The sequence below is a fragment of the Seriola aureovittata genome, chromosome 2 (genome assembly GCF_021018895.1).
Source record: "Seriola aureovittata isolate HTS-2021-v1 ecotype China chromosome 2, ASM2101889v1, whole genome shotgun sequence".
NCBI classification, from domain to species: Eukaryota; Metazoa; Chordata; class Actinopteri; order Carangiformes; family Carangidae; genus Seriola; species Seriola aureovittata.
The window spans coordinates 22,413,955-22,439,438 of record NC_079365.1 but is presented as its reverse complement, the minus strand read 5'-3'; the positions used below and the strand labels follow the sequence as shown (position 1 = coordinate 22,439,438).

At 38.3% G+C, this 25,484-nt stretch overlaps 2 protein-coding genes across 5 annotated transcripts in view; both read right to left on the bottom strand.

Moving 5' to 3' along the window:
- Positions 1-724: 724 nt before the first annotated feature.
- On the bottom strand, positions 725-18,283 carry smarcd1 (SWI/SNF related, matrix associated, actin dependent regulator of chromatin, subfamily d, member 1). Its single transcript, XM_056402463.1, has 13 exons — positions 18,055-18,283; positions 13,655-13,833; positions 13,397-13,439; positions 12,106-12,228; positions 11,399-11,521; positions 10,826-10,942; positions 10,217-10,318; positions 9,907-10,068; positions 8,391-8,488; positions 7,438-7,573; positions 5,305-5,427; positions 3,145-3,246; positions 725-2,277 (listed from the first exon to the last, which is right to left on the bottom strand). The coding sequence occupies exons 1-13, from the start codon at positions 18,238-18,240 to the stop codon at positions 2,224-2,226; spliced, it is 1,548 nt and encodes a 515-aa protein (XP_056258438.1). The 5' UTR covers positions 18,241-18,283; the 3' UTR covers positions 725-2,223.
- Positions 18,284-22,345: 4,062 nt separating this feature from the next.
- asic1b (acid-sensing (proton-gated) ion channel 1b) overlaps positions 22,346-25,484 on the bottom strand; it is a 144,810-nt gene continuing 141,671 nt past the window's right edge. For all 4 annotated transcript variants that reach the window (XM_056398106.1, XM_056398097.1, XM_056398082.1 and 1 more), the window contains one exon: positions 22,346-24,860. In XM_056398106.1, coding sequence (XP_056254081.1) covers positions 24,765-24,860 — 96 coding nt within the window. In that variant the 3' untranslated portion in view covers positions 22,346-24,764. The remainder of the gene's footprint in view (positions 24,861-25,484) is intronic.

The following is a 25,484-nucleotide window of genomic DNA, read 5'->3' as shown; positions in this document are numbered from 1 at the left end:
TTGTAATGTTTGAAATGTCAATGTCACAATATGCTGTATATATTATAACTGTGATATTTAAGAAGTATTCATATCGTGTTAATGATACACAGATGATAATATGGCGATGGCAGCTTAGTGAATCTTTTGTGTATCAGTTCATCTGGTTGCCTTTTCACTATCTATCATGTGTAATTGTTCTTTTTGTGCACTTGTGTAGTTATGGTTACAAACTCTCTCTCCACCTCCCTAGACTTGTATGAAGAGTCGAATTAATTTGCCAAATAATAGATATAAGATGTAATAAATCAGAGGAGACATTTTACTGCGGGGAAAAAAAATATAAAAAAATCACTTTTCATAGTTCTAGTCGATTTTTTACTGATAATACATTTGTACTTTTACTCCAGTAGGACTTGGAATGACTTTTACTTAAGTGAAGGATCTGAGTACCTCCACCGCTAGTGAATTTTATGCTTGTAAATTAATGAGTTAGGTGGGCTTTGAACTGATGGTTGGTCCAAAAAAGACATTTGAAGAAGAAATTTTTCTATGAGCATGTTTAACTATTTAGTAACACTTTCTGGACCAAAACAAATAATCAATGGAGAAAATAACTGACAGATAAATCAATGATATTAATTATTGATTGCAGCCCAATTATAATCTATACAGGATTATCATTTTTTCATTATTCACAGATTTACCAAAAGCAGTGGCAGACAGAGAACCTCCCAAATACAAGTACATTTTACATATCCTTTATTATAACATAATAAGAACATACAGAAAAATAGGTTTGGTCCATGAAAAAGTCTGCAGATTCAAATAATACTGCAGCCCCAACCCTCCCCAGTGTTGTGATTTACACCCCAAAGGTTCCCACAACTTGTTTCAAATCATGTACCTGCCCAAACCCACATTAGTGTATTCTTGGAATTTGTTAATGAAATGCACACGCAACGGTTTCAGCCAGGACCCTCATCTTCATCTTCAACAGGGAAACCATTAAACCCATGAGGTGTCAGGTCTTCAGCCAGCGTACAAAGAAGCTACGACTCTTCACACCTGCTTACCCACACGTGACACCGAGCTTGTTCAAGCGTTTATGGCTTCTCTGCACATAGTTAAAATACACAAAACTAAAAGCAGAAGATTTGACTCTTCCCAGTCTGCAGGCAACATGAACGCTGTGTGCATTTTGCCCTGCAGAACAGTGGTTCCTCAAACGGGACTGCCGTCTTTACATTGTACAGAGCTAAATCACTGGGCTCTGAGAGTGAGGGCCACTTGATATAAATACTGGTTCAACTATCTGAGCGTAGACAAAGAGTTAAGAAAAAGATCTGCCAGGATAAGAGATACAATATCACTTCACATCCATTTTCAGTTTTTTTCTGCTCAGTATTTACAAAACTATATAGACTAGAGGTACTCATACTAGCTACTTCCTTGATAATCTGTACTAGCTAACAAGACAAGTACTGATATAATACATATTTTTAAAAACAAGTGATCATTGATAATAACAAAAAAAGAAAAACTTCATACTAAATGGCACTCTTACCAAAAAATAACCGCTTTGCCATAGCAATGTATATTCTGACAAGGAACTGTGGCACAAACTGTCAAAACAAAACAATGAGCAATGTGCAGCCAAGTAGCCTGATTGATTACAAACACAATCACAATCAATATCTAACTGAATGGGCAAGCATCTGGGAACTGGGTCAGGAGTGTGAAATGTAAATTTACTTTCCAAAAAGGGGAAAAAAGCTCTGTGGCAGAATCAACACATTCCAGCCGATTTAAGATATTTTTAGCTTCAGGGGCAAAATACATTAAAAGTTGCCAGGTAAAATCTGCCCTCTGTTTTTCATTTGTGTACAGTCTGTTCTTTTGTGTGCGTACAATGTCAAAAGGAAAAGGAATGCTTCCAGGCAAGGCTTAGACATGCAAGAGAAAATATATTGTGCTCAAGGAGCTGTGGCGTGAGGAAAAAAGAAAACATACAAAAATGTGGAAGTAGCAACCAGACTGCAGTAGCTGCGGGGTGAAGTAAAAAAAAAATAAAAATTAACATCCTATTTAACAGCAAAACCACCTAGTATCTATGTCTTTCTAAGTTTTGTCAGAAGTCAGTTTGAATGTCTCTCTCTCTTTCACACGCACACACACACACAGACACACGTTAGTCGTCTCCAACAGCACGTCTCCTCATCTCCAGCCTGTGGGCAAATTTCTTTAGGTGTTCCTGATGCCGAGCGCCTGCTCCAGCTCCTGTCGCCTCTGCTGGACCTGAAAGACATATTCATACCAGCTTTAATGTCCAGAAAAAAATTACAATGAAAACTGTGAAAGTCGACAATGGGCACAATAACACTAAAGATTAAGAGCCTTTATTAATTAGCACTGGAGCTAAAATGATCAATTGATTAGACTCAGGAAATGAACTGGCAACAAATTTGATAATCAATTTATTATTTTTGTTATTTTATTTTAGCAAAAAAGCCATTTATTCTCTCAAATGTGAGGATTTTCCGCTTCTCTTTGTTATATATGATAGTAAATTGATTAACTTTGGCTTCTGCATTTGTCGCCTTGGGCTCTGGAAATAGTTGGCATTTATCCCTATTATCTGCGATTTTATAGAAAAGAACAAAACAGAGAAAAACATCGGCAGAATTAAATTAATTGATGATAAAAAAAAATTAATGTCACAGCCCCGTGAGATACTGATATAAAATATGTGTAGCTTTGATGATCTGAAAACAGGAAAAACATTAAATTTTTTGACCAATTTTACTGTTTATATGAAGTGAAGTCCAACCAGTCTTTTACTTGGATTTCTTACAGGAAAAAAATTAGCACCAAGAAAAATTCCAATGGACATTTTATTCTTTTGCTATTTTCTTAAGTTTAATTAAAAAAAGTAATGAGAGAATAATCTGCAAATTAATCGAAATAATTATTTTGTAGTTAAAGGGTCTCAAGTGTCTTTATCCTCCTCACTAGAAGCACGGATGATCTTAATGAAGACACAACAATAGATTGTAAAATGTAATAGTTGCTGATAATTTAGTTCAGACCAAAATGGTGCAAGCATGACTAAAATAAAGAGGGGAATAAGCAGGAGGAAGAATAAGCAGAGGAAAAACAGATTACCTTGGAGTAGAAGTAGCGACAGACCGCCTCCTGAGCCCACGGCTGGTAGTAAAACTCAGCCCTTCGCTCTTCTTCTGGGTTTCCTACCACATCTGTCATGGTCTGTTCACAGAAAAAGACATTATTAAACAAACGCTACATCTTAACTTGTCCTAGGACTGATAAATTAAAGAAAGAAAAAACCCTGGAAGGAGGATAAACATCATCTATTGAAGCGACTCATCAAACACAGACCGCAGCTATGATGAATATACTGTCACAAGAGCACCTTTTTTTTCTGAAAAGCTGTTGCAGTGGGAGCCGCCAGCACTGGACTGAATTCATTCAATTTCACAGGGATTCGGCTGAACAAATACTGCAGGTGGGTGACAACTGGTCAGCATTTAATCGGCTCACTCAGCACGCAGAGGGGAGGCCGCCATGCTTCCAGTCAGACATATTATTAAATGTTTCACGCTCTATTTTGACTCTGCCCTCTTGTCTTACACCTGAGTTGGCAGCATTAGTCTTGTGTTTGGAGGGGGGAGCTTGTGTGGACAGTGTCCACGTAGTTACGTAACTAAGTTTTGTCTTGCCACAGTTGAACCTGGGGTTTAAATCCATGTCACTGTGACACAGCAAACAACAGCAGGACCAAATACCCTCCAACATGAAAGCAGGGCATTTTCTGAACTTGAAAATTACTCAGGCTTAGAAATGTCAAAGCATATATTTAAAATTTTTCCGATTTGCCGGATTCTTGACATTTGAGAAGAGACGTTAAAGCATTTCAAGTGAGAATAGTTTAAAGGACAACATTTCATCTCTTGGTGATAATGACTGTTTTCCGGGTGTGAATTTAGAAGTGCAAGAGTTTCTTTTTCTTGTAGCCACTTTCTCCAAATTACCTCAACTTATTTTGCTTCTGTTGGTGATATCCCACATTCCTTAATGGCACATAATAATCCAAACATATACATAAGTGCTTGTAGTGTTGCATTCAAATGGGTTTACAGGTTGTCAAGTCAATTTTATCTATATAGTGCAAATCACAAAATTTGTTTGAAAGTCAATCTAACATCCCCTACCATTACATTTGAATTTGGATGCGGAAAAAAAAAAAACAGACACGGAAAAACAGATGAAACCTCTGAGTACTAACACAGGAGTGATTGGTCTTTCAGAAAAATGTAACACGTTATGTAGGGAATGAAAAGAAATAATACTGAAATTGTTGTCTTCCATATATTAATGTCATGTGCTTGTGGTTCTTTGGTTTATGCTTTTTCTTGTATATATCATTTGTTTTTATAAACACTCAAAATTGTTACTGATGTCTTCTTATCAATGCACCTTAACTACAAATATGAGAAACATATTATTTACAAAAGCAAAAGTGTGTCCCCTGGTCATAGCTCAGTTATAAAATCACCGCTGAGTGTCTCTCTTGCCAGGTTGCTGACAGCTGAACACTCAGTCACACTGGACTGGAACAGAAGAGGTGGGACTAGGGTGAGAAATTGTTTAGCCAACTTCAATGATGGTCAGCACTGTAGCTGATAGCAGCCGACAGACACAACAAACAAACAAACAAACAAACAAAAAAGAGCACACTGATTCAATCATCAAATCTCAAAGTTTTCTCCTCTAATGACATTACACTACAGGGGAACAGAGTAGGCGGGTAGGTGGAGTGATAACAGTAGTGACAGTAATGGTAAGGGAATTAAGTGTTTCAAGTTGAAAACGATGAGTCAGGCCTCCTACTCAAAACACTAGAAGTCTGCTGTGATGCATTTTGATCCATTGAGGCTACTGTCAGTGGAGAAGCTGGTTATTGCTGCTTCTTCATCTTTCTGATCCATATGGGACTTCTTGCTGAATGACTGTTGAACATTCAGGCAAAACGGCATTCAGGTTTAAAAGTGCTTACTCTTCTGAATGACTGACACCATCGCTGCATCTTTATGCTTTAAAGTTTAGTGAAAGAACTTTTTCATTTCAAAGCAACACAAAAACGTTTAGAGATGTGTTCTGCATTGATAATAGCTGTGATGTGTGTTGCAAGGTGGATTTTTTTGCAAGCAGAAGCGCCATGGTATCTACAGTGATATTAGACCAAAAACAAAAGTGCATCAAGTTCCTCAAGTTCTGGTTTGAGGTCATGACAGGCAGACTGACCTTGAGGTCTCTGCACTGGGACTGCAGCCAGTCGTTGATAAAGCCCTGAGGATCTCTGGCAAAACTCAGCATGAACTCTCTCTGGGTCTTCAGCTGGTTAATGGTCTCAATGGTTTCGTGGATCTGTGGAGAATCAAACATAGAAGGGCTATAAATTTAAAGTTATTAAGTAGGTACTGATAAAATATTAATTGACAGTGATTCATCAACAAGCACATCACACTCAATTACTAAGTTAAGGACAGACTGAAGTTTCCTTTACCCCCTTAAGCCCTAGGCTACTTTTCTCAAAAAAACAGACCCAAAATCAGTAATAATTCAAGTAATACCTCAAGTGTAAAGCCATAATTAATTGGGCTCTATTATGTGATGAACGACATTTTGGAGAATTTTGAATTACAATTAATCTTCCTGTCCTAATCACCAAGCCAGAGTGACTTCACTCCCACCCAAACTAACTTCTAAATTAGAGTGAATAACAACCTTATAATGAGTCAGTTGGCACTGATGCTATTGAACCTGTTCTGAACTGCAACTCAATCAAGTCTGATGCAGTAGAAATGAAGCACAATAATGCTACATGCATGTTAGTCAGAGTAGTATTAAGCAGTCATTTGGAGAGACGAGTGTGTCAAAATAGCTTTTGTGCCTAATGACAGGTAATCTAGCTGCAAAATCTCCTGATTCTCATTCCTAATGGTCTTCATGCTGTTTGCAAGACATTGAACTATTCCATGCTTTTCATCTTAGAAACATCTTTCTATCTTACCGCCTTATGAAGAGGAAGAAAGATATGCTTATTAATTAAAGGGAAACCTGCTTAAAGAGGTTGTTCCAGATTATCATCACCTGGCAAACTAACGACCCTGTCTAAGATTGATACCAGTTATCATATAAGGTGTGAGAAATAACACAGGCAACAACTTTCATTGAAAAACTAAAAGCTAAATGTTTATTTTTCTGAAATTCTATTGATAAGTCACTTGTATAATTTGAGATGTTGAATAATCATTTTTAGTGAGTAATGCTGTAAAAAGAAGCCTTTTTTTTATTATTATTATTTTTTTTAATAAAAAGAACACTGTTGAGGGACCCTTTAAAAAGGAACCACTTTGGGAAAAGTCTTTGATATTATATGAACATGCAGCACATGCACCAATTTCCAATAAAAAAAAGAACAGATGCGATAAATCAAACCCTTTCTCCAAAATTACATGTACACACTAAAAAACTATCACTGCAGTAACAAGCATGACAAGGTCAAGTCAGCTGAACATCTGTTTTTTTCACTCATCACAGTGTTCACTTTCACTCGTGTTTAAAATGTCAAAATAAACTACAAATGCTGAGACAACTAAGACAGGCTCTGCTATAAACTGTTTCTGATATTAAGCCGGCAGGAACAGGGTGTATATCAGCAATTGTCACCAAACCAAAATAAAGTAACCAAATGAATGGCGCCTATAAACTGTAAACACGCTTTCTATATCTATACTGTTAACTTGTCTCAGAACAAAGAGAACACAGGGGGGCGTCTTTTAGGAGAATGGCTCCATGCCTTATCAATGTGATTGCAGACATCCTAGCCAATGTAATGGCTGCTAGCAGGAGGTCAAGAAGACCTGACTGACCTCAAAACTGGTTAGAGAGAATAGAGGCAATAATACACAGGCAACAATTTGAGGGAGCAGATATGTATGAAATTGCCCACAGCAGGTCCCAGAAAATGGGACCAAAAATTGACACTCAATGAACTGGGGTTAGATAAGAAAAAAAAAACAAGCCCCTGCCCCCTCACATTACATTTAAATCGATCGTGCTTAAATGGCCTTAGCAGTTTCAGCAAATGGTAGCTGCCACATGGCAAAGTGACAAGACATTAAAATTCGAAACAACTGCTCATTGATACAAAATAGTAGGAAAATAATTAAGTGCTATCTCAAACTAATTGACAAAATAAATACATAAAAATCTTACTTCCTTTCATTTCGAGTTTATCTTCAGGATGGGGCGATTTGGTTGTATAAGATCAAAACCTCACAAAAAACTGCAGGAAACAGGAAACGCAATTCCCCACTGTGTACACACAGTTCTGTCTAAACCTCTCAAAGAACAGCTGGCGGCTGCTCGTACCTTGTTGTCCAGTCCTGCTATTTCCTGCTGACTGGCTGTGGAGAGCAGGAAGGAGTTCATCTGGGTCTTCAATGTGTCGTCCACTTCCACGTCAATGTCATAGCAAGCAGTCTTCTTTTGGTCATTGGGGTCCACACTATTACAGGAGTTAATACAGTTTATACAGTATATTTAGTTTGTGTGTGGTCACATCACATTAGAAGCAACAGGCGATTGACAAATAAGATTGGATTTTAACAGCAAACCACTTCTGATGTTGGGTAAAAAAAATCACGGCTCCAACTTTTTCAACATCTTATTTGCCACAAATTAAGACCGAAAAACAAAAAACACAACTACAGCTCAATCAATCAGCTGGTTAATGGATTCAGAGAACTGGCAACTATTTTGATAGGTGCTTAATTGTGTTTTTCAAGCGAAATGCCAATATTGATTTTGTCATATATGTTGTAATGAGTGTTGACATGATGGTCGGTTGAAAGAAGGAATTTCAAGACATCATCTTGGACTTACAACAGGCAGCATTTTCTGACATTTTATAGACCGAAACTTAATAACTGAAAAATAGCATCAGATGAAAACATCAGATCTGTGTTGAGCAATGAGGAGACTGTAACATTCCTCTAGTTAACACATGGCATAAACATAAATGCTATTTTCCATTATGTTTTCTTCATTGTTGTCCACCTTTTGGGGTTTGACTGGCACTCTTAATCACGTCATCTTGTTGCACCCTCTTCTTTTGCAACAGTTAAATGGGACCCTACTGGAAAATTATTGCTACCAGCTGTTTATCTCAATGCAGTCAGCCTCTAATAATTGCACAACAGTAGTGGAAGGAAACATGTATTAATTCTTTGGTCAGTTCTCTCAGAACTAGTTAAATTTTCTCAACATTTAATTACAAAACTAGCTAGTGTAGGTGCACTGTACACCCAACTACATTATGTTACCTGATCACATGGTTGATGATGATAGGCTCTGGGGGCATCAGGAGTGCATGCAGGCGCTGTGGGATCTCAGAGAACTTCATCCGCTGGGTCTCAAAAATCTGCAAATGAGGACAACCCTCGGTTACTGCAACAAGTGCTATTTAGAGTTTTTGGTCAGATAAAATATGCAGTTTTAAAACATCACCTTGGACACCTTGTGAAACCGTGAGGAGAGTTTTTTACTCCCTGTGGACATTCTACGGACCAACTGAAAATGAAAATCGTTCATTGCAGCCCAATTTCAATTATTGTTTCAGTGGAATTGTATTGCAATGATACTGTGACTGTTTTACAATTTTTTTTTTTACAAACTTACACAATGAGATACTGAAGTGTGGCAAAAACAGAATTTATTGCACTGAAAATCAAGTTGTACATTTACAATCAGGGATTGGTATTGTTAAGATTTAAATGGCAGTGGTAGTGTTGTGGTACCATTACTATTTACAATATACTGTTTATCGTTTTCTTATATGTACTGTATATTAAATTAACATTCTTCACCCCTCGCATACAAGCTCATAGATGTCTCTCTTCTGGATTGGCAACAGTGAAAATGCATCATAGACGAATGTCTTATTCAGAAACAGCTTTAGTGAGATAAAATGTGCAGGATAACTTTTACATAGCAGTAATAAAAAGGAAATCTATGTTCTTAATTTTTCCTGGCGGATATCAGAACCGATAACTGCAGGACTTATTGATACTACAGTCTTTAATAATTTAGCCCAAGGGCCCATTTAATATTGGGTTATGGTACCATCCCTATTTACCATTTTGTTATACTGATATGGAAAAGTTCCTAATTAAAATTGATTTCAGCCATATATTGCAGCCTTAGTTGCAGCTAACTCAGTGCAGATGACAGCCATGCTTTATTGCTTTGTTTTGCAGCTCAGGCTCATTTGTGTAAGATATTTCTGAACAAACTACTTTCTCCTATGCTCCATTTTCCTTTTATTCTCAAAAGGTTTGTTGCTTTATCTCCAGTTTGTTCGAGTGTGTTTTGACTCCCCATTTTTACTGATTGTATTATTGTATTATTACCAAAGCAAGCTTTTAAAATTGCATTCAACATTTTCCTCATCCCAAATCAAAGTAGTTAATTTACAAGAAAGTGTAAACATCCTAGGTATCATAAGCCGTAGAGTGAAATTTATTCCATAACTTTGTAGGAATTCAATATTAACTTCCTACAATACTGTTTATCTTGGCAGAGTAGAGAAGAATGCACCACGAAACCATTCAGTGACCCAGAAGTAGCGAGTCGCCATAAAAGGGTAGAGAAAGAGACTGTGCAACCTCAAGAGCAGGAATTAACCAGAACAACTATGAGACTGCCACTCATCCCAGCTTCATGGGCCAGCTACAGTTTGTGTTCAACAACAGATTAGAAAGAAACCTTTCCTCTCTTCCTCTATCTAAAAGTAACAATGTGAATTCGAGGTGTGTTACGTTACAACAGGACTCCACTCACCTGCTGCAGGTACTTGTCACAGTTGATGAACTCACGCTCATGAGGGTCCTGGAGTTTGTGGGTCTTGACATACTGCCACAGGGCCTGAATTATAACAGGTCTGGTCTGGGTGTGGATACCCAGCATACGAGCCAGCCGAGGGTCCAGTTTGAACTGAGGGGGCTGTTTGGAGAAAGGTAAATTTGCTGTTAGAAGATGACTCCGGATTTCCTCCACTAACCTTTCCTCAAACTAAATGTCCGAAGAACACTTGAAGGCAACATTACCACATGGCCTACTGAGAGGCAGAGTAAAACCCCTGAGCCTTTACCTGGTAGTCGAGCATGAGAAGGACGGTGCAGCGAACACCCACATCACCTGGCCTCTTCACCTGGAAACCATCAGTCTCCTGGGTGGTGGCAGTCCTATGCCACTAGAAGGACATTTTAGTAACAAGTACAATATTTACTGTTCAGTCTATGAACTTAGATTCTTCAATTTCAATTGTCAGTGCATCAATACATAAGTGATTCTTAGCATTAACTGACCATTGAATTAATGTAATCAAAATACACTCGGTGGCCACTTTATTATGTACACCTTTATACAATCCATTACAGCTGTTTTACTATAAAGTCTACTTTTGTGACACCTAAAAACAGATGATATAGCAGTGCTATTGTATTGGCCTGCATTAGATTGTGCAGGGGTGCCTAAAATAGTGGCCACTGAATGAAAGTTGTAAAATCAGGTGATCTTATTTTAAATGAGTAACAATGTTGTGTTCTTGTTCAAAATACAAATTAACCATAGTAAAGACGCAATAAACAGAAATTCCACATTTTTTTAAACTCCAAATTAATAATATGATTATAGAAAGGCAAAACACTGGCTATATGTCAGATGCATATATAGAGATACATAAAATAAATGATCTTACTTCCACAAGGTGATTATCTGGACCATACAGGTCCTTGTCCAACTCAATCACCAGGGACTTGAAGAAAGAAGAGAACTTCCTCTTCTGTTTGGTGGCTTCATACTTGGACACAGCTGTCTGTAAAGCAAATATTGTTGTTTGTTGGAATTCAAAGTGCAAGCAAGTTTGTTTCAATTATCTATTCTGCTCCCTCCAGGGAAGTAAATGTTGTGATCCAAATCTCAATAAATACATATAAGGGAAGTAACAAGAATGATTTTGGCGAGGGGAAAAAGGTTAAAATAGCCTAATATTGAAATACACAAAGCATCCAGCAAACAAAGTGTAATAAGAAGCAACAGATCTTTGGTTAAATACTGCTATTAAGCCATTACAAGGAACAGGGGGAAGGTAGCGCCACTGACAAAAGACTAATAGCTAATAGACAAAATCTTAATGTAAAAACTCTTGAGACTACAAGAAGCATAACTACAAAAATGGTTGCTTTGGATTAGACTGCCACAAATAAATATATATAGGAAAACAGTCAATCTAAAAATAAAACAAATATATATAGTACTCCTATTAATTTACATCTTCCAGCAGACGCCCTTCAACACGCAGCTCCCATGATGCAACTGTTCCTTCTCCATCCTCAGCATCTGGCTTTGCAGGGTTGAAGGTGTTGGATATGAAGATCCGAAGCTTTCTCTTTTGCTAGAAACAATTAGTCAAAAAACACACATTTTAAATTCATGTGCTATCAATCACTCAACACTGACTTGATATCTAAATCAATAATCAACTAGTATTTTTTTTTTTTTTTTTTTTTTTAAACTACTGCTCCATGAGTTAAAAAGTAAATTTTATTCAAGGCAAAGGAAAGACAGCTCCACTGTTATTCTGTGTAGTTCAGTTGCTGGGAGGATATTCAAATATCTGCTAAGCCTGTTCTTTATCTTCAACATGATGACTTTTTGCTCACCTCTATGTAAACACAGTCTGTAAAATCAACATTTACTTTCTATAAAAATGAAAACATAGTGTCTGTATCTTGTTTCAAAAATCCGTGAGTTGAAGCCTTAAAACCAATCCCCCCTTTATAAAGCAGCCTATGAAATGTATGAACTCATAATCCTGTAGACATTTCGGATTAACAAGCCTTTACAAAATGGCATCACTTTTAAATGACCAGTTATAGGGACCGTGGAAGCCCCCGAGCATCTGAATGACTTTGAAATTAATTTCAGGTTTGAACAGAAGTGAATGAGGGAGCCTGGGAGTGTACAGTTGAACTATACCTTAATGGGCCTCTTGAGGGCCTCCTGAATGTCAAGCCTTTTGCGCATGATGGTCTGGTCCAGCTTCCTCTCAAAAGCCAGCAGATCCATGTAAGCCTGAGACTCTGGGACCAGTTCCCTGATCTGAAACAGAAGAGAACATACTGGTAACCACTGGTGCAACATTAAACAAGCACACACCCCAAAGAAGTCACTGTCAGCTGTCAACTTTGTCTTCATATACCAATTCTTACTAAACATCATGGCAGCATTTTTGTCTACTTGCTCCCTCTCAAAGAGGAACCGTACATAGCTTAAAAATCTGTAGGGACAAAAGTATGTTGGCAAGCAGGTGTAACTGCTCCAACATCTGTATGTACCTTTCGATGCTTACCCAGCAGCTTCTGTTTTCAATGAATACTAAGAATCACAGGAATGAAAAGGTCAGAATGGCTGCAAGTAGAATTAGGTTCTCATTCAGTAATGGGTACATTTAAAAAAAGTTTTGATTAAAAAACACTGTACAGGAAAACAAATACATTAAAAAACTAAATTATAATCAATATAAACAAAAGATTATTATAATAAACTGTCAGGGTAAAGGGCCTGTCAATATGATGTTTAAGATTCACAAAGTAAATTTAAAAAAAAATATTGAATAGAATGTAATATGATACCTGTTTCACAGTCTTATCAATAAAAACTGGTAGGGACAATACAGCAAATTATTCCTCAAATTCTATGTGAAAAGAATGTTAATTTATTCACATTTGTATCACGATCACATCCTAATAATATAATTAATTAATCACTGAACATACGGTGGACCTGGATAAGCACCAGAAAATGGATGGATGAATCAATGAATGGATGGATGGATTAATCAATTAAAAAATACCTAATTAACTTAAGGTCAGTGGTCTGAAGTACGCTTAAGGATGTTTTAATATCTTTTATGGCCTGTTTTGAGGAAACCTAAATCAATGCTTGACTTTTCAAGACCTGCAGATACCCTGTGGTTAGAGAAAATACAAGGAAATAAACCTGAAGCTTTTTCTGGTCCTGTTTGTCAGATTTTCAAAAATCTTTCATCATGGACACTACCACTCGGCACGCATGAAACTGACGAAAATGTCAAGTGCATGCACCCCTAATCCTAGGGCTTTAAACACGGCTCTTTAAAGACCAGCTCGGCTTTTTTTCCCAGAGATACCTGAATTAAAATTCAAATTGATTTACAGATGTAATCTCTCCAAAACACTCAAGGCTGGAATGAATGGATTTCCATTCACTGCCGTTGATAAATACTCACCCTCTGAGGTAGAATTTTATCAGCCATCTTCTTCTTCTTTGTACTGTAAAAATAAATAAGCAAAATAAGATAAGTTTGAGATTAGTCAGAGCAGCTCTGTGCGTCATCACAAGAAGACAAAGAAGCCAGTTAAACTCCTCAGTCTAAGATTACACTCTGCAGTGCCTGGATGACACACATACAAAAAACACCTGAAGAATAATACTGCATTAACATAATCACAACACTTTCCTTTGCTGATCTAGAGGGGGTACTTACTGCTGGTTGCGGTTCTGCTGCTGCTGAACCTGCTGAATCTGTTGGGGGGCCGGCCTCTTACGAGACGGGTCCATCACACCAGGCATCCCGGGGCGAGACACAGGACTGCTGCCGTATCCGGGGGGGCCCATGGCTGGTCCCTGTGGGGTCATACGGCTGGATGGAGGCATGCCAGGTCTCTGCACACATAAGAGGGAAAAAAATACTAGTTACAGGATAAAGACTTTCTGGGCATTAGTTTTCTATTTCACAAGTCATTTCACAGCCATTGAATCTTTACCACAGAGAAATCTGAACACCTGCTTTAAGGCTTTGCCGATGAGAAATAGGATTCCTTTGTGTTTGCTATTTTCATCCCCCAAATTTGTTCAGACTGCACGAATCTGATCTGTGCAGGGCTATAACTTGTGGTTATAGGAACTAGTTGACTGCAGCCCTAAAAATGTACATAATTTGTTAATGCATATTGTACATATCCAACTATGTATCGGTCTTCCAACCAAAATGTAGAAGGTCACAAGGACATTCCTTATGAGCTTCCCATTGTAACATGGCTAATTGAGCTAGAGGTAATTTCACAGGTACTCTCTGGTGGTAGCTGGAAATATTGCACCGCCTCAGCACCCCCACATTATGTTTTTTACAGCTAAAAGGACAAATCTAAGGTGAAGGATTGTGTTTCAATTAACGCCTTTATAGAAATAACGTGACTGTACTCCCTGTCGGAGAACATTGTTCAAAAAGAGGAATAAATGTATTGTAGAATCATAAAGATAACAGGGCTACACGTCAGTCAGTGATGTGAAACTCTGCACGTTTAGCATCTGAATCCTAAATTTGTGAAATCTATGGATATCATCATGGATTCTAACAGACACTGGGGGTCAGATAAGCCAATTATGGTTGCAAATGGACAAATTAATTAATTAATGTCTGTATTTCTAATTTAATTTTTGGGTCCATGAGTTGCCGTTCATCTGAAATGCCTGAAATAGTACAAAGCATGTCCACTGTAAAGCAACCTGAATTTTCCAAGGTCAATGAGTGTAATGAAAGCTTTGAAATGGCTTTTGAGGGAAAGAAAAAGCAGATTGTCATCCATTCGCTATAACTTGTATGGATACTGTCTAATGGGATGGTTGTGTTTGCTATGAGACATAGAATTAAATAAATACCAAAAAAATCAATGCTGAAATGTCAATGTAAAAATGGCAATAAAACATTAGCAGCACATATATATATGAGTATTCATTATTCACTAAATAGAACAAATTCTTACATGAAAATCTGAAAGCATAGCTCATAATCAACACCACATAAGAGCTCTTATACTGTTTACAGAACATACAAACACTGCTTTTTATATTTGAGGCATCTGTCTGGTAGTCCTACAACAACATATAACAACAACTCACATGCCAACTCCTTCAAATAAGTCAATATAGAACAAACACCACTGTCAACTCACCAAACCATGTGCTAAGAACTCAAACAGGCGACTTCGTGTATCTGACTGCATGAGTACAGGTGAGAACAGCAGATAAATGACAAATCACTGATTGCAGCTTTCCTTCCAGCAGTCACTCCAACAAATGAGAGAGAATTGAAGGTACCCTCTCCGCAACGCCTATGGCGTTGGGTGGAGGAGAGGAAGAGCGACGGACATTGACTTGTCAACAATAAGGGTAAGATGAATATGCTCTGCCTTTTCCACAAAGCGCAGTGTGGGCAGAAAGGGACTGTATGTCGATCATTCGGTGCTTTTTACACTATATATCAGCACAACCTTGATTTACCTGAGAACGACTGGAGTTCTGCAGCTTTCAGAGAATGAAGCCTCTTTGACTATGTTGTGAAAGGCTGCTTGTATGAGTGAAAGCATTCAGGGACGTCAGAGAAAAAAAAAGATGTAACATCCTTTCACTGAACTGTGTTACAGGCTGCCAGTAGCTAAGCAGCAAACACTTCAATTCCTGTATATCAATAATGACAAATGAGTTATCATTTTTTGTATGGTTCTGACAAACCGCATATTAGCTGGAGACAACCAATGATCCAATACAATAGTTTCAATCCAGTAAAAACACTTGACCACAGATCAGGTTATAAAAACTTATAACCTAATACTACACATGGACAAACCCACTAACTGACTTTGCGTGACATGGTGGAAAAAGAAGCAGCAGCATGTGTCACAGGAAAACAACAGTATCCACTCAGGACTACTTAGCTATTTTAAGCAAAGTGCATCCATAAGCACACAGAGAGTAGACCTGCAACGATTAGTCAGACAACTGACAGAAAGTTAATCAAGCAACCATTGTAATTTAACTCCTCTCCAAATGTTTTGGATTTTCTGTTTTTCTTTGCTTTACATCATTCTAAACCGAATATCTTTGGGTTTTGGGCTAAAAAGATGTGAAGAGGCCAGGTAGCTTTCAAGGGAATTGTGACAGACAATTTTCGGAAATTTTCTTAGTCCAAACAATTAACCAAGAAAATAATCTGTAGGTAAATTGATAAGGAAATGGTGTTTGACAAATTTATCTGCTGTGGGGAAAGTTTCTCTGTGCTCTAGTCTGGAGACAAATTATGGTCCAATACGCATCTTACACAAGTGTGATGTGAAAACTTGAAACCTGCAGTGCACGTGAAATGTGTGAAAATGTTAAGTAGGAGACATCTTGTGTCCAGCAGTTAAATGTTTGAAATGACCAATATTTGCATATTGAAAAATTCTGTACATTTTAACTAGATGATTAAACTTTTCTGTGGGAAAAAATATATCCGACACAAATTATTATTACAAGCAGGGTATTTTTTATGTGTTAAAAAATGACTGTCCCTGAACATCTCAGAGACATCAGTACGATTTTATGTGCAGGGTAATGCAACTCAAAAATAACTGCAATATTAGATACTTTAAATGTATATGCAAGAGGGCTCCATCATGTTACAACTCCAGAAAGCAAGATCCACAGGTGCTGTCAATTCCTAATCACTGAGACAGACCGCCATCATATCCATATCATATCTGTCCTTTTACTACATATTTTAACACCTAGAATATCTCCTTTCACATATTTCATATTAAATAAAGGTAGTAACTGCGTTACACAAGTAAAACATTGGCTTGCATAATTTCAAATGAACTAACATTGTACTTGTTGAGCGCATTCTGCAGTGTATTTTGGACTAACTGAAATCTATTATCTTTACAGACAATTGCATTACGTAATCTTAAGTCCCTGATATAACAGCTAATAGGCCCGCAACAAACAATTCCGTGTATTATCTATTAATCTGCCAATTATTATTTTGATTGATTTATGAAACATTTTGTATATAAAATTAGTTTATAGTGAAAAATGTTTGTTATCATTTCCCTCGGACCTAATTATTGTTGTGTCTGTCTGGCAGTCCCAAGATATTCACTTGACTGTCATGTCTGTCAAAGAAAAGCATCAAATCCTCAGATTTCAAGCAGCTGGAAACGGCAAGTTGTTGACTCTTTCGCATTACGAAATGATTAAAATCCAGTTATTTCTTAGAGGATCGACAAATTGATTACTCACTGCATCTCTTGCCAATAAATTTTGGATCATTTAATCGACTTGAAAACAGCTGCAGCACCTGTTTTGTTCAGCGAAAGCTTCAAACTCCCCAAACAAAATGTAAAACTTTCTGTGGAGTAACCACAGGCCCAGTTGTTTTGTTGTGCAATACCTTTGCCAACCAGGTGACTGCAGGGTTACCAAATGCAGGGAATGATGCCTCTGCGAGCTGGGAAACACCAACTGGTGACCAACAAACCTATCTATTACACATAGTATATAGTGCATGGTCCTAGTTTGAGCTTCTCCTATGATCACTACGCAAACCTTTGAGAATTTGCATTGATTCAAACTGCAGCCTGTTCATTCACAAGTAGACAATGCATGTTACTTGACTTTGCAGCTTTAAAACTTTTTAGTTCAACAAAAGCTTAACCTGTCTAAAGAAAAACTAGTATTTTTAAAGGCTTGCCTTTTCACGCGTTTGGTAAACGACTCGAATCCCTTATAGTGTGTTTTCAGCGAGAACACTGGCCGGCACTAACAGTTAGCGACGTTAGCAGGCTAAGCTAATTGGCTACCGTGACTAACTAGCTATTCTTACTGTTAGCGGGCGGGAGGGTTAGCGAATTCAAACAACGAACAAACTCTCATAGTCGGTCAAAGTGACTGATTAAAACGTTTCTCACTGGTAACTACTTTTCAGTCGGGCTGCAGTTAGTCCGAGCTGGGGCCCGCACTGGTGGCGGTGGTTAACGTTAGCCACCAGTGACAAAGCAACGGTAAGAGGCTTTGTTCTAGCGGACAGGCTAACGCGTCAGAAGCCAAGATGGAGCGATATCTCACCGGGTACCCAGGCCCGGGCATCGGGGAGCGGTACATGTGGTTCTGCGCGGCCGACGACGGTCCCATCCGTCCAGAGGGAGTCCCGGGCCCCATGCCTGGTCCTGCGCCCGGTACTGGTGGTCCAGGTCCCATCGCTCCGCCACCACCACCCGTCGGTGCTGTCTGAAAGCCCCCTCTAGCCGCCATCTCCTCTCTGAATGTCGCCGCCGGTGGAGGCACGGAGCTACCGCGAGAGCGAGAACGGAGTTTCGGGTGGTGGAGTCGAAGCCTCTGCAACCTCCGCTGGATGATTGTGGTATTGCACTGGGGCTGGCGGTAGTGATCTCGATAATGATGAACTGGTCCTGGATTATTGGATATATTATATCTTGAAATGTCATAAAACAAAGTAGTGGAGGACGTACTCAGATGTTTTATAGCAATAACACACTGCAAAAAAAATACTGTTACATGTGAAATTTTTACTTGAGGAAAAGTAAAAAAGTATTGCTATCAAAACCAACTTATTAAGACTAATTGAAAATAGAAAATTCCTTAAAAATGAAACTTCAAACTATTCAGTTACATAGCCCGTCAGGTTCTTACAACTGTTTTCAAAATCTGATTGCATTATTTTGATTTTGCTTACTACTCAACTCTGATGTCAAATTGTTTTATATACAGTATATAAAGAGCAAAATTAGTTAAAAGGTTTGCTTCTGCACACGTAACTTAACTTAAAGTTAATTTTCTTTTGAAATATGACAGACTGAAAACCAGTCTGTTTGCAGGGATGTCTGGATGTGCAGCAAACTCAAACCAAACAAGCCTGTCTGGGTTTGTCAGAGGAGTATCAAGGATTACTTCCTTTTATTGGTAATGTCACACAGGTCACTTGTCTGTCTGACACTGCAAACTGGATTAAAACCAAACCAAATAGCAACTGGAGTTTTTGCAGAGAAACGTGTGGAAGAATGTATACCTTACATAGGATATACTAGAAAAACTGTGCAAAGGTTTTAGGCACTAAAAATAAAGTCAAGGGGCTCTCAAAAGTAATGCCATGGATTGTTATTTATCAGTTACTTACAAAGGGTTGTAAACAGAAAAAAAAACTAAATCAAATCAATATTGACTGCAACCGCCCTTTGCCTTTAAAACAGCACAAATTCCCCTCGGCACATTTGAACCCAGTTTTTCAAGCATCTTGGAGAACTTGCCACAGTTCTTAGCTGTCTCAGTGTCTTCTGACTCTTCATTTGATCCCAGACTGAGCACTGGGGGTCAGACTGTTTGTTGCAGGACTCCTTGTTCTTCTTATCACTGCAAATAGTGACTCTAGCTGCATATTTGTCGTTGTTGTCTCATGCTGCAGAATGAATTTGGGACTCATCAGATGCCTCCCTGCTGGTACTGGCTGATAAGATAAGAATCTAAACAACTAATGCCTAAAACCTTTGCACTGAACCATGTATGGGCTATAATGAAATTAAGGAGTTTTTTTAAGTTAATTTTAACCCATGCAATGTATATAATTAGATTAATGAAAATAAATGAAGGATAATTAAAATTACACAAATTAATTAAATAAGATTTTAACCATTTTTGAACAGGTTTTATTGTATTTTTAGTTTCCCATTGGCTTACTTGAATGCAAGTCCCCTGGTCTTCTGCTGAATGTGCACACATGGAATGAGTTATCACATAAATCATTACATTACATTTTGGTAAATTCAAATCAAAATAATTTCATCACAGCAGGGGTTCATAAACCAGTCAATTATCCCCTGCGTCGTTAATTTGCACCCCCATGACAGAATGGTTTTTTGAAGTGAAACAGTTTTACATGACCTTCTTTGAATCCATATCTTCATTATTATGTTTCATCTGCAGAGAGACAGTGAGATGGGATGTTGAACCTCTGAAGTGGTTTCTGTATTAACAAGTAAACAACAAGTTCAGAGTCGAGCGGCTGGGGCCCTGTAAGCCACAGAATCAAACACTTTCTTGTTTCCAAACGTTGATGTCATTACACTTCCCTCCAATTAGTATGGAGCTACAACAGTACAAAACATGGCATCCCATCTGTTTGCATAGCCTATTTGTGTTTGATCAGAGTGTGCTTGTGCTTGTGCGAGTGCATAGGAGGGAGGAGGGGGAATAAATTATGTTTTTGGGGACAAGGTTCAGTAAAATCCTCATTTATAGGGCTCAAGAGTATCCGATTTGCTGCATTGTGCTTCAAATCTCCACAGAGGATTTTACATCCCGTTTGTGTATAAGATGACAGCTGATAAGCTTTATCCTTTGTGGGCACTTTGACAGCCTAATATTAAACAAATGAATCAAGGTTCATACTTCAAACAAATAAAAGGGCAAATCAGGTGGACCCAAGTCTGAAATATAATACAGTGTCTTCCAGTACTGAGAAACTCGACTGCACTATAATTATTAATCCTCTTAACGAGCTGAATGTAAAGTGGAGCCCAGAGGAGCCAGGCCACAGCCTGATCTATGACAAAAGCCTGAGCATCCTAATTGCACTGAGAGATCTGACAGGTTAAATTTATACCATTAATGTGACTCATCTGACATGCAGGCAGGAGAGAGAACATGGAGACAAGCTGGAGTGTCAGTTTCAGCCTTAAATATTTATTTCTATAGTATATATCCAACAATATAAAGTAGTCTAATGCACACTAAAAATTACTGCTCTGTTTGGGTCAATATTCGGTTAACTCTGCCCTGAACCCACGGGTGTTTTAACCCAGTGTTTGTGTGTTTCATATTAGTGATCGAAGGAGTATTATTTAAGCAAAATAGTAGTAGTTTCTTTGTATAAATTATGCATTCAAAATTTTACTTAAGCACAAAAAGTAAGCCATCAAAATACATTTTAAGTCTTAAAGGTAAAAGTACTCATCATGCAGAATGGCAAATTTTAGTATTGGATTATAATCACTCATGAATTCATGTGTAAGCTTCACTTAAATGGTGTTAAAGATGGAGCAAATTCGAACTACTTTTTATACCAGCAGGTATCCTAATCTGTGATAATACATTGTAATTTTTTTGTTAATTATATTTTTAATCAATAATCCATAATGTAGTGGAACAGAAAGAACCGTAATTACCAATCAAATGTAGTGGAATGGAAGAAAAAAGCAGCAGTACTCAAATACCTCATAACTGTATACGAGTACAGTAATTGAGTAAATGTAGCCTGCTAGTCATGATCCACCATTGCTGTTGTTTCATTTACCCATTGGAACTGTTATTCTGACTTTTTTAAAACTTGAATCACCATTTTTTGGTGATAATTAATAGTATGTATAAACTCTGTAGTTTTGAATGATATGAGCACATTGTTTTGTACAACTGACAATAGCTATGTGCTAGTCTTAAGCGGAAACTGCTACAACACTGGGTCAAAACAACTCATTGGTCTTGGACAAAGTGAAACCAGTGTTGCATCCGTGTTATATTTACCCCAGACAGAGTCAATCTTGTATGTGTTCGTTCAGTGATTGGAAATGAGAAAACACACTGTGCACCACATTTAGGAATTGTGCAACAGGAGTGTAATATCCTTGTTGATGTAGATAATACGATGAGATAATAAGATTAGGAGGAAATTAGCTCTGGTTTAAAAAGATCCAGAGTCTGAACACATGTTCAGTGACAGCAGAAGGCATGATTAAACTAACAGATGTGGGTACAAACATGCACCCAACAATTCTCATTAAAATATAATAACAAGCATTAAAAGTTCCCTGCATGAAAATAGCCCTCTGTAAATCACATCCATCTGCCCGGGGTGATTAGCTGAGGGTGTTACACCCATTTAGGACAGGCAGTTTGGGTTGGATTCCATTACAGGACCATCACTTATACTATCCACAGATTGGCTGCGTGTCAGCCAACAAGGTGAAAGCAAGGAGGGAGCAGATCTCTGATCTTTTTATCAGGGAGTGAATGAGGGCACATAATAAATTCACCTCATTCAGAGAGGAAAGATGGGTTTTGCCAAATTTTCTGGAACTGCTAACAACAATTAAGGCCACAAGACTGCAGGAAATCCTTGTTAATCCAGATTTTTTTGGAAAGATTTCCAGTTTGTCTAAACTCCTGCTGGTATCGACACCTCTCAAACACCCCCACCTGCTTAGCCCTGGAGCCTTATCAGGATGCAGCAAGCATCTTCTGCAGGATTTCTGTCACTGGCAGGCAGCTCTCCTGTATTCTGACCCTCCCTGCAATCCTCCGAGTCGCAGACTGTCACTAAGACAAAGACACAAATGCCAGCAGGAAGTGAACAGCATCATCTTTTATTTCTTGATTAATTTGTCTTCTTGGCAGGTACAACAGAAAATAATAAAACCATCAGGGGCCAAAATCATGTTTCAGACATTCAAAACAGGAAAAAAATCTTCATCAGATGTTGGAGCTGGTTCCCAGGAGCTTTAACACTTGTATATTAATGCATGGTTACCAGCTGAGGTTTCTCCTCTGAATAATAAAAAATGAATGCACGCTCACACTTGATGAACAATGTCGATGTTTGGTTTCCCACTAAAAGAAATCATGAAAAAATTACAAGGCAAAAGTAAACGTCTCATCCTAAAATAACCCTTTATGTCTAGTAGCAGGGGACTGATGTGCAGCCGTCTGAGCAACAAACATGATTTTTGAGGCCCATCATGTTTAAGGGCGTATAACCGGGCTGTAATATTCAGAGTCATGCATCACCAAGCTGCTTTTCTAATATAAGTGTGGCAGTTGGCGGCACCAGATGTACAGAAGCATACGAGACAAGCCGTCCAGAATGCGCGGCTGCTGGCTGACTGACAATCTTGATAAAATTTGTATCGGCTGTGCAGGATATTTCCCATCCATCCTTTTGTCATACATCTGAAACTGTAATTACATTTCAAGAGTATGGGGTTCCGAAATACCAATGTTGTTGCTTGCAGCTGTTAAGCTGCAGCCCAAATGAACGGTTGAAGCAGATAAGCAATATCTAGTTTAATACCAGGTTTCGGCCCCGAAACCCTTCACTAAATGCTGATTTAATTCCAAGAAAATGTTGTATGAAGCAAAATAGAAGATAACATGTTGATTGGAGAAAATAGAGATAGCAAAATGTCTTAGATGAAGTGCAGAATCCTTAATCAGATTTTCTGAGAGCTACTCATGATTAAAAGTGAACATTTGCACAGTATCTGGGTTGAAAAATACATTGCTTTGCCTGTTTACCTATTCAACCAAAATGACAAACAAAGGCTTCAGAGGGGAAACTCACTGATAGGAATAAAACCTCAGAAGAGTAACAATTTTCCAAAATGTTATTTACATTTTATTTATGCTTTGATAACTAAATAGACCAGCCTATTACCTGGAAGATGGAGACAGGATTATCAGGCAATACTGAGTATGTTTTATATGAAAGAAAAAACAACTGAAAAACAGTTGGATCAACACGATATTAATAATATGACAATATATCAAGAAGAATAGTACATTTTCTTTTACATCACCTCTACATACTGGCGGTATTGTGCTTTGATAAGACTTTTGCAACTAGAACACAGATACAGAAAAAATTTAACAGCCCCACAAAACTCCAAGGATTTCAGTAATCAACTCTCCTGGAAAAAAAAAAATTTCACCTCACCTCATCACAGAGTTGAGATAAGAGTAAATGAAGTTGAATGAAGACTCCTAAACTCATCTGGCACATGTGAAAATGGAAAAAAACTGAAATGAAATCAGTACACACACACACACACACATGCACGCACACACACGCACACACACACACACACACACACACACACACGCACACACACACACACACACACTGTATAGCCTCACAGAAATATATGGGATGTACCATCTTGCTTTTCCTGTATATCATTGAGGCAAACTTGGTAATTATAATATTTATATATATCTAAATAAAAAAAAAATCAAATTAGAAATGGAATGAAAAAACATGCACTGGACAAATACAAGCATGCATTTACATGATGAGACCTGAAATCGTCACCGGTACATTTTAAATGGTAGATGATGCACCTCTACCACTACCACTGCCGTCACAACCCTGCCCCCTCCGAAGATTTCCCTGCGCACTCGACTACACTCATTGTGAACATAGATACATTCTCAAACAAACTACACATAGTCCAGCTGTCGTTTTATGGAGCGCTGCAACAGTTACAGATGTTGCTACATGTACAGTGGAGTAAGCAGTATGAATATTTGTCCCACTAGCAGGCCGATGTTGTGTGAAACCGTTGTGTGTTGCTGTGTTATATAAAGGCATGGGGGCTCTTTTTTTCCGATCACCTGTTTGTGGTGAGATATCTGTACATTTTCCCTTATTTAGTTTTACTTTTTTTTTTTTTTTGTGTCTTTTGAAAGAGAAGAGAGGTCCGTGTTGGCAAGGTTTCTCCAGGAGCATCCTTTGCGGCAGTATTCCAGAGGAAAACACAGAGACAGAAGAGTTTGGAGTGCTGCATGAATTGTTCTCTGGAAAATTAACAGATATATTTATATTTGGGATATCCTCTCCACTTGGCCTCAGGTGAAAGTTCTCGTTTCTATGAAAAAAGTACCTTTTTGTTAAACTTAGTATCAGTTCCTCGCACTCCCCGTGTTGAATAGTTCTTGTTGTATGGTTGGCTTTGGTTGCATAACGCACACTTTGATGCTTCACCCGGGTCTGCTCAGCAAGTGAAGTCTTCAAAGTTACCCTGGCCCGGGTGATGAGGTAGCATGTTGCCAGGATATGTTGATGGTGTACGCAGGTTCTCGCAAGGAGCCTGACAGCGAAATGAAGAGAGAGAGAGAGAAAAAAGCAAAAAGGGAAGTAAGATAAAGTATAGAGGCGGATAACGATAGGCAAGAGAAATGATCAGCGGGAGAGAGAGTGGTGAGGTAGAAGGAAGGCAAACGCGCAGAGTGGGAGTCATCATATCCAGAATAAAACACATTTGAGAAAACCTGAAAGTCATAAAAAGCACTCATAAAAAACATGACACGAGGCAAGAGGAGATAGATTCATAAGAAAGACTCTGTAGAATAATGAAAATAATGAAAGTGGATGGAAAGAGAAGACGACTAAGTTAAGGCAGGAGAGCAGATGAGAGGAGGAGCACATCATTCCCTGTTTCTCTGCCTGAGCTCTGACTTACAATTAAAGTGAACTGGCTTCATTTACACTTGGAAATAAGTGAGCTGTCACACTTTCCAAAGCTCTAATTCTGGCCTGTCCCTGCCGGTCCTGTCCCCCAGCTTTGATTAAATTCAAGCCACTTTCCGTTTTCCTACTCCTCTCTCTCAATTTTCTTTCTCATCCCAATCTCTTCTTCGCTCCCTTTTCGTGTCTCTCAAGTCTTTTCCTCCCCTGGCTTCCTCCACCTCTATCTCCTCACTCTCTCGTTTGC

Bases quoted from the DNA above. Each gene is read 5' to 3' on its own strand.
- smarcd1 (XM_056402463.1), bottom strand. From the start codon at position 18,240: ATGGCGGCTAGAGGGGGCTTTCAGACAGCACCGACGGGTGGTGGTGGC. The intron at 11,522-12,105 runs GTATAGTTCAAC...AATTGTTTCTAG, and splicing joins CCCTCAAGAGGCCCATTAAG to CAAAAGAGAAAGCTTCGGAT. The intron at 10,319-10,825 runs GTAAGATCATTT...ATGTCCTTCTAG, and splicing joins CAGATAATCACCTTGTGGAA to TGGCATAGGACTGCCACCAC.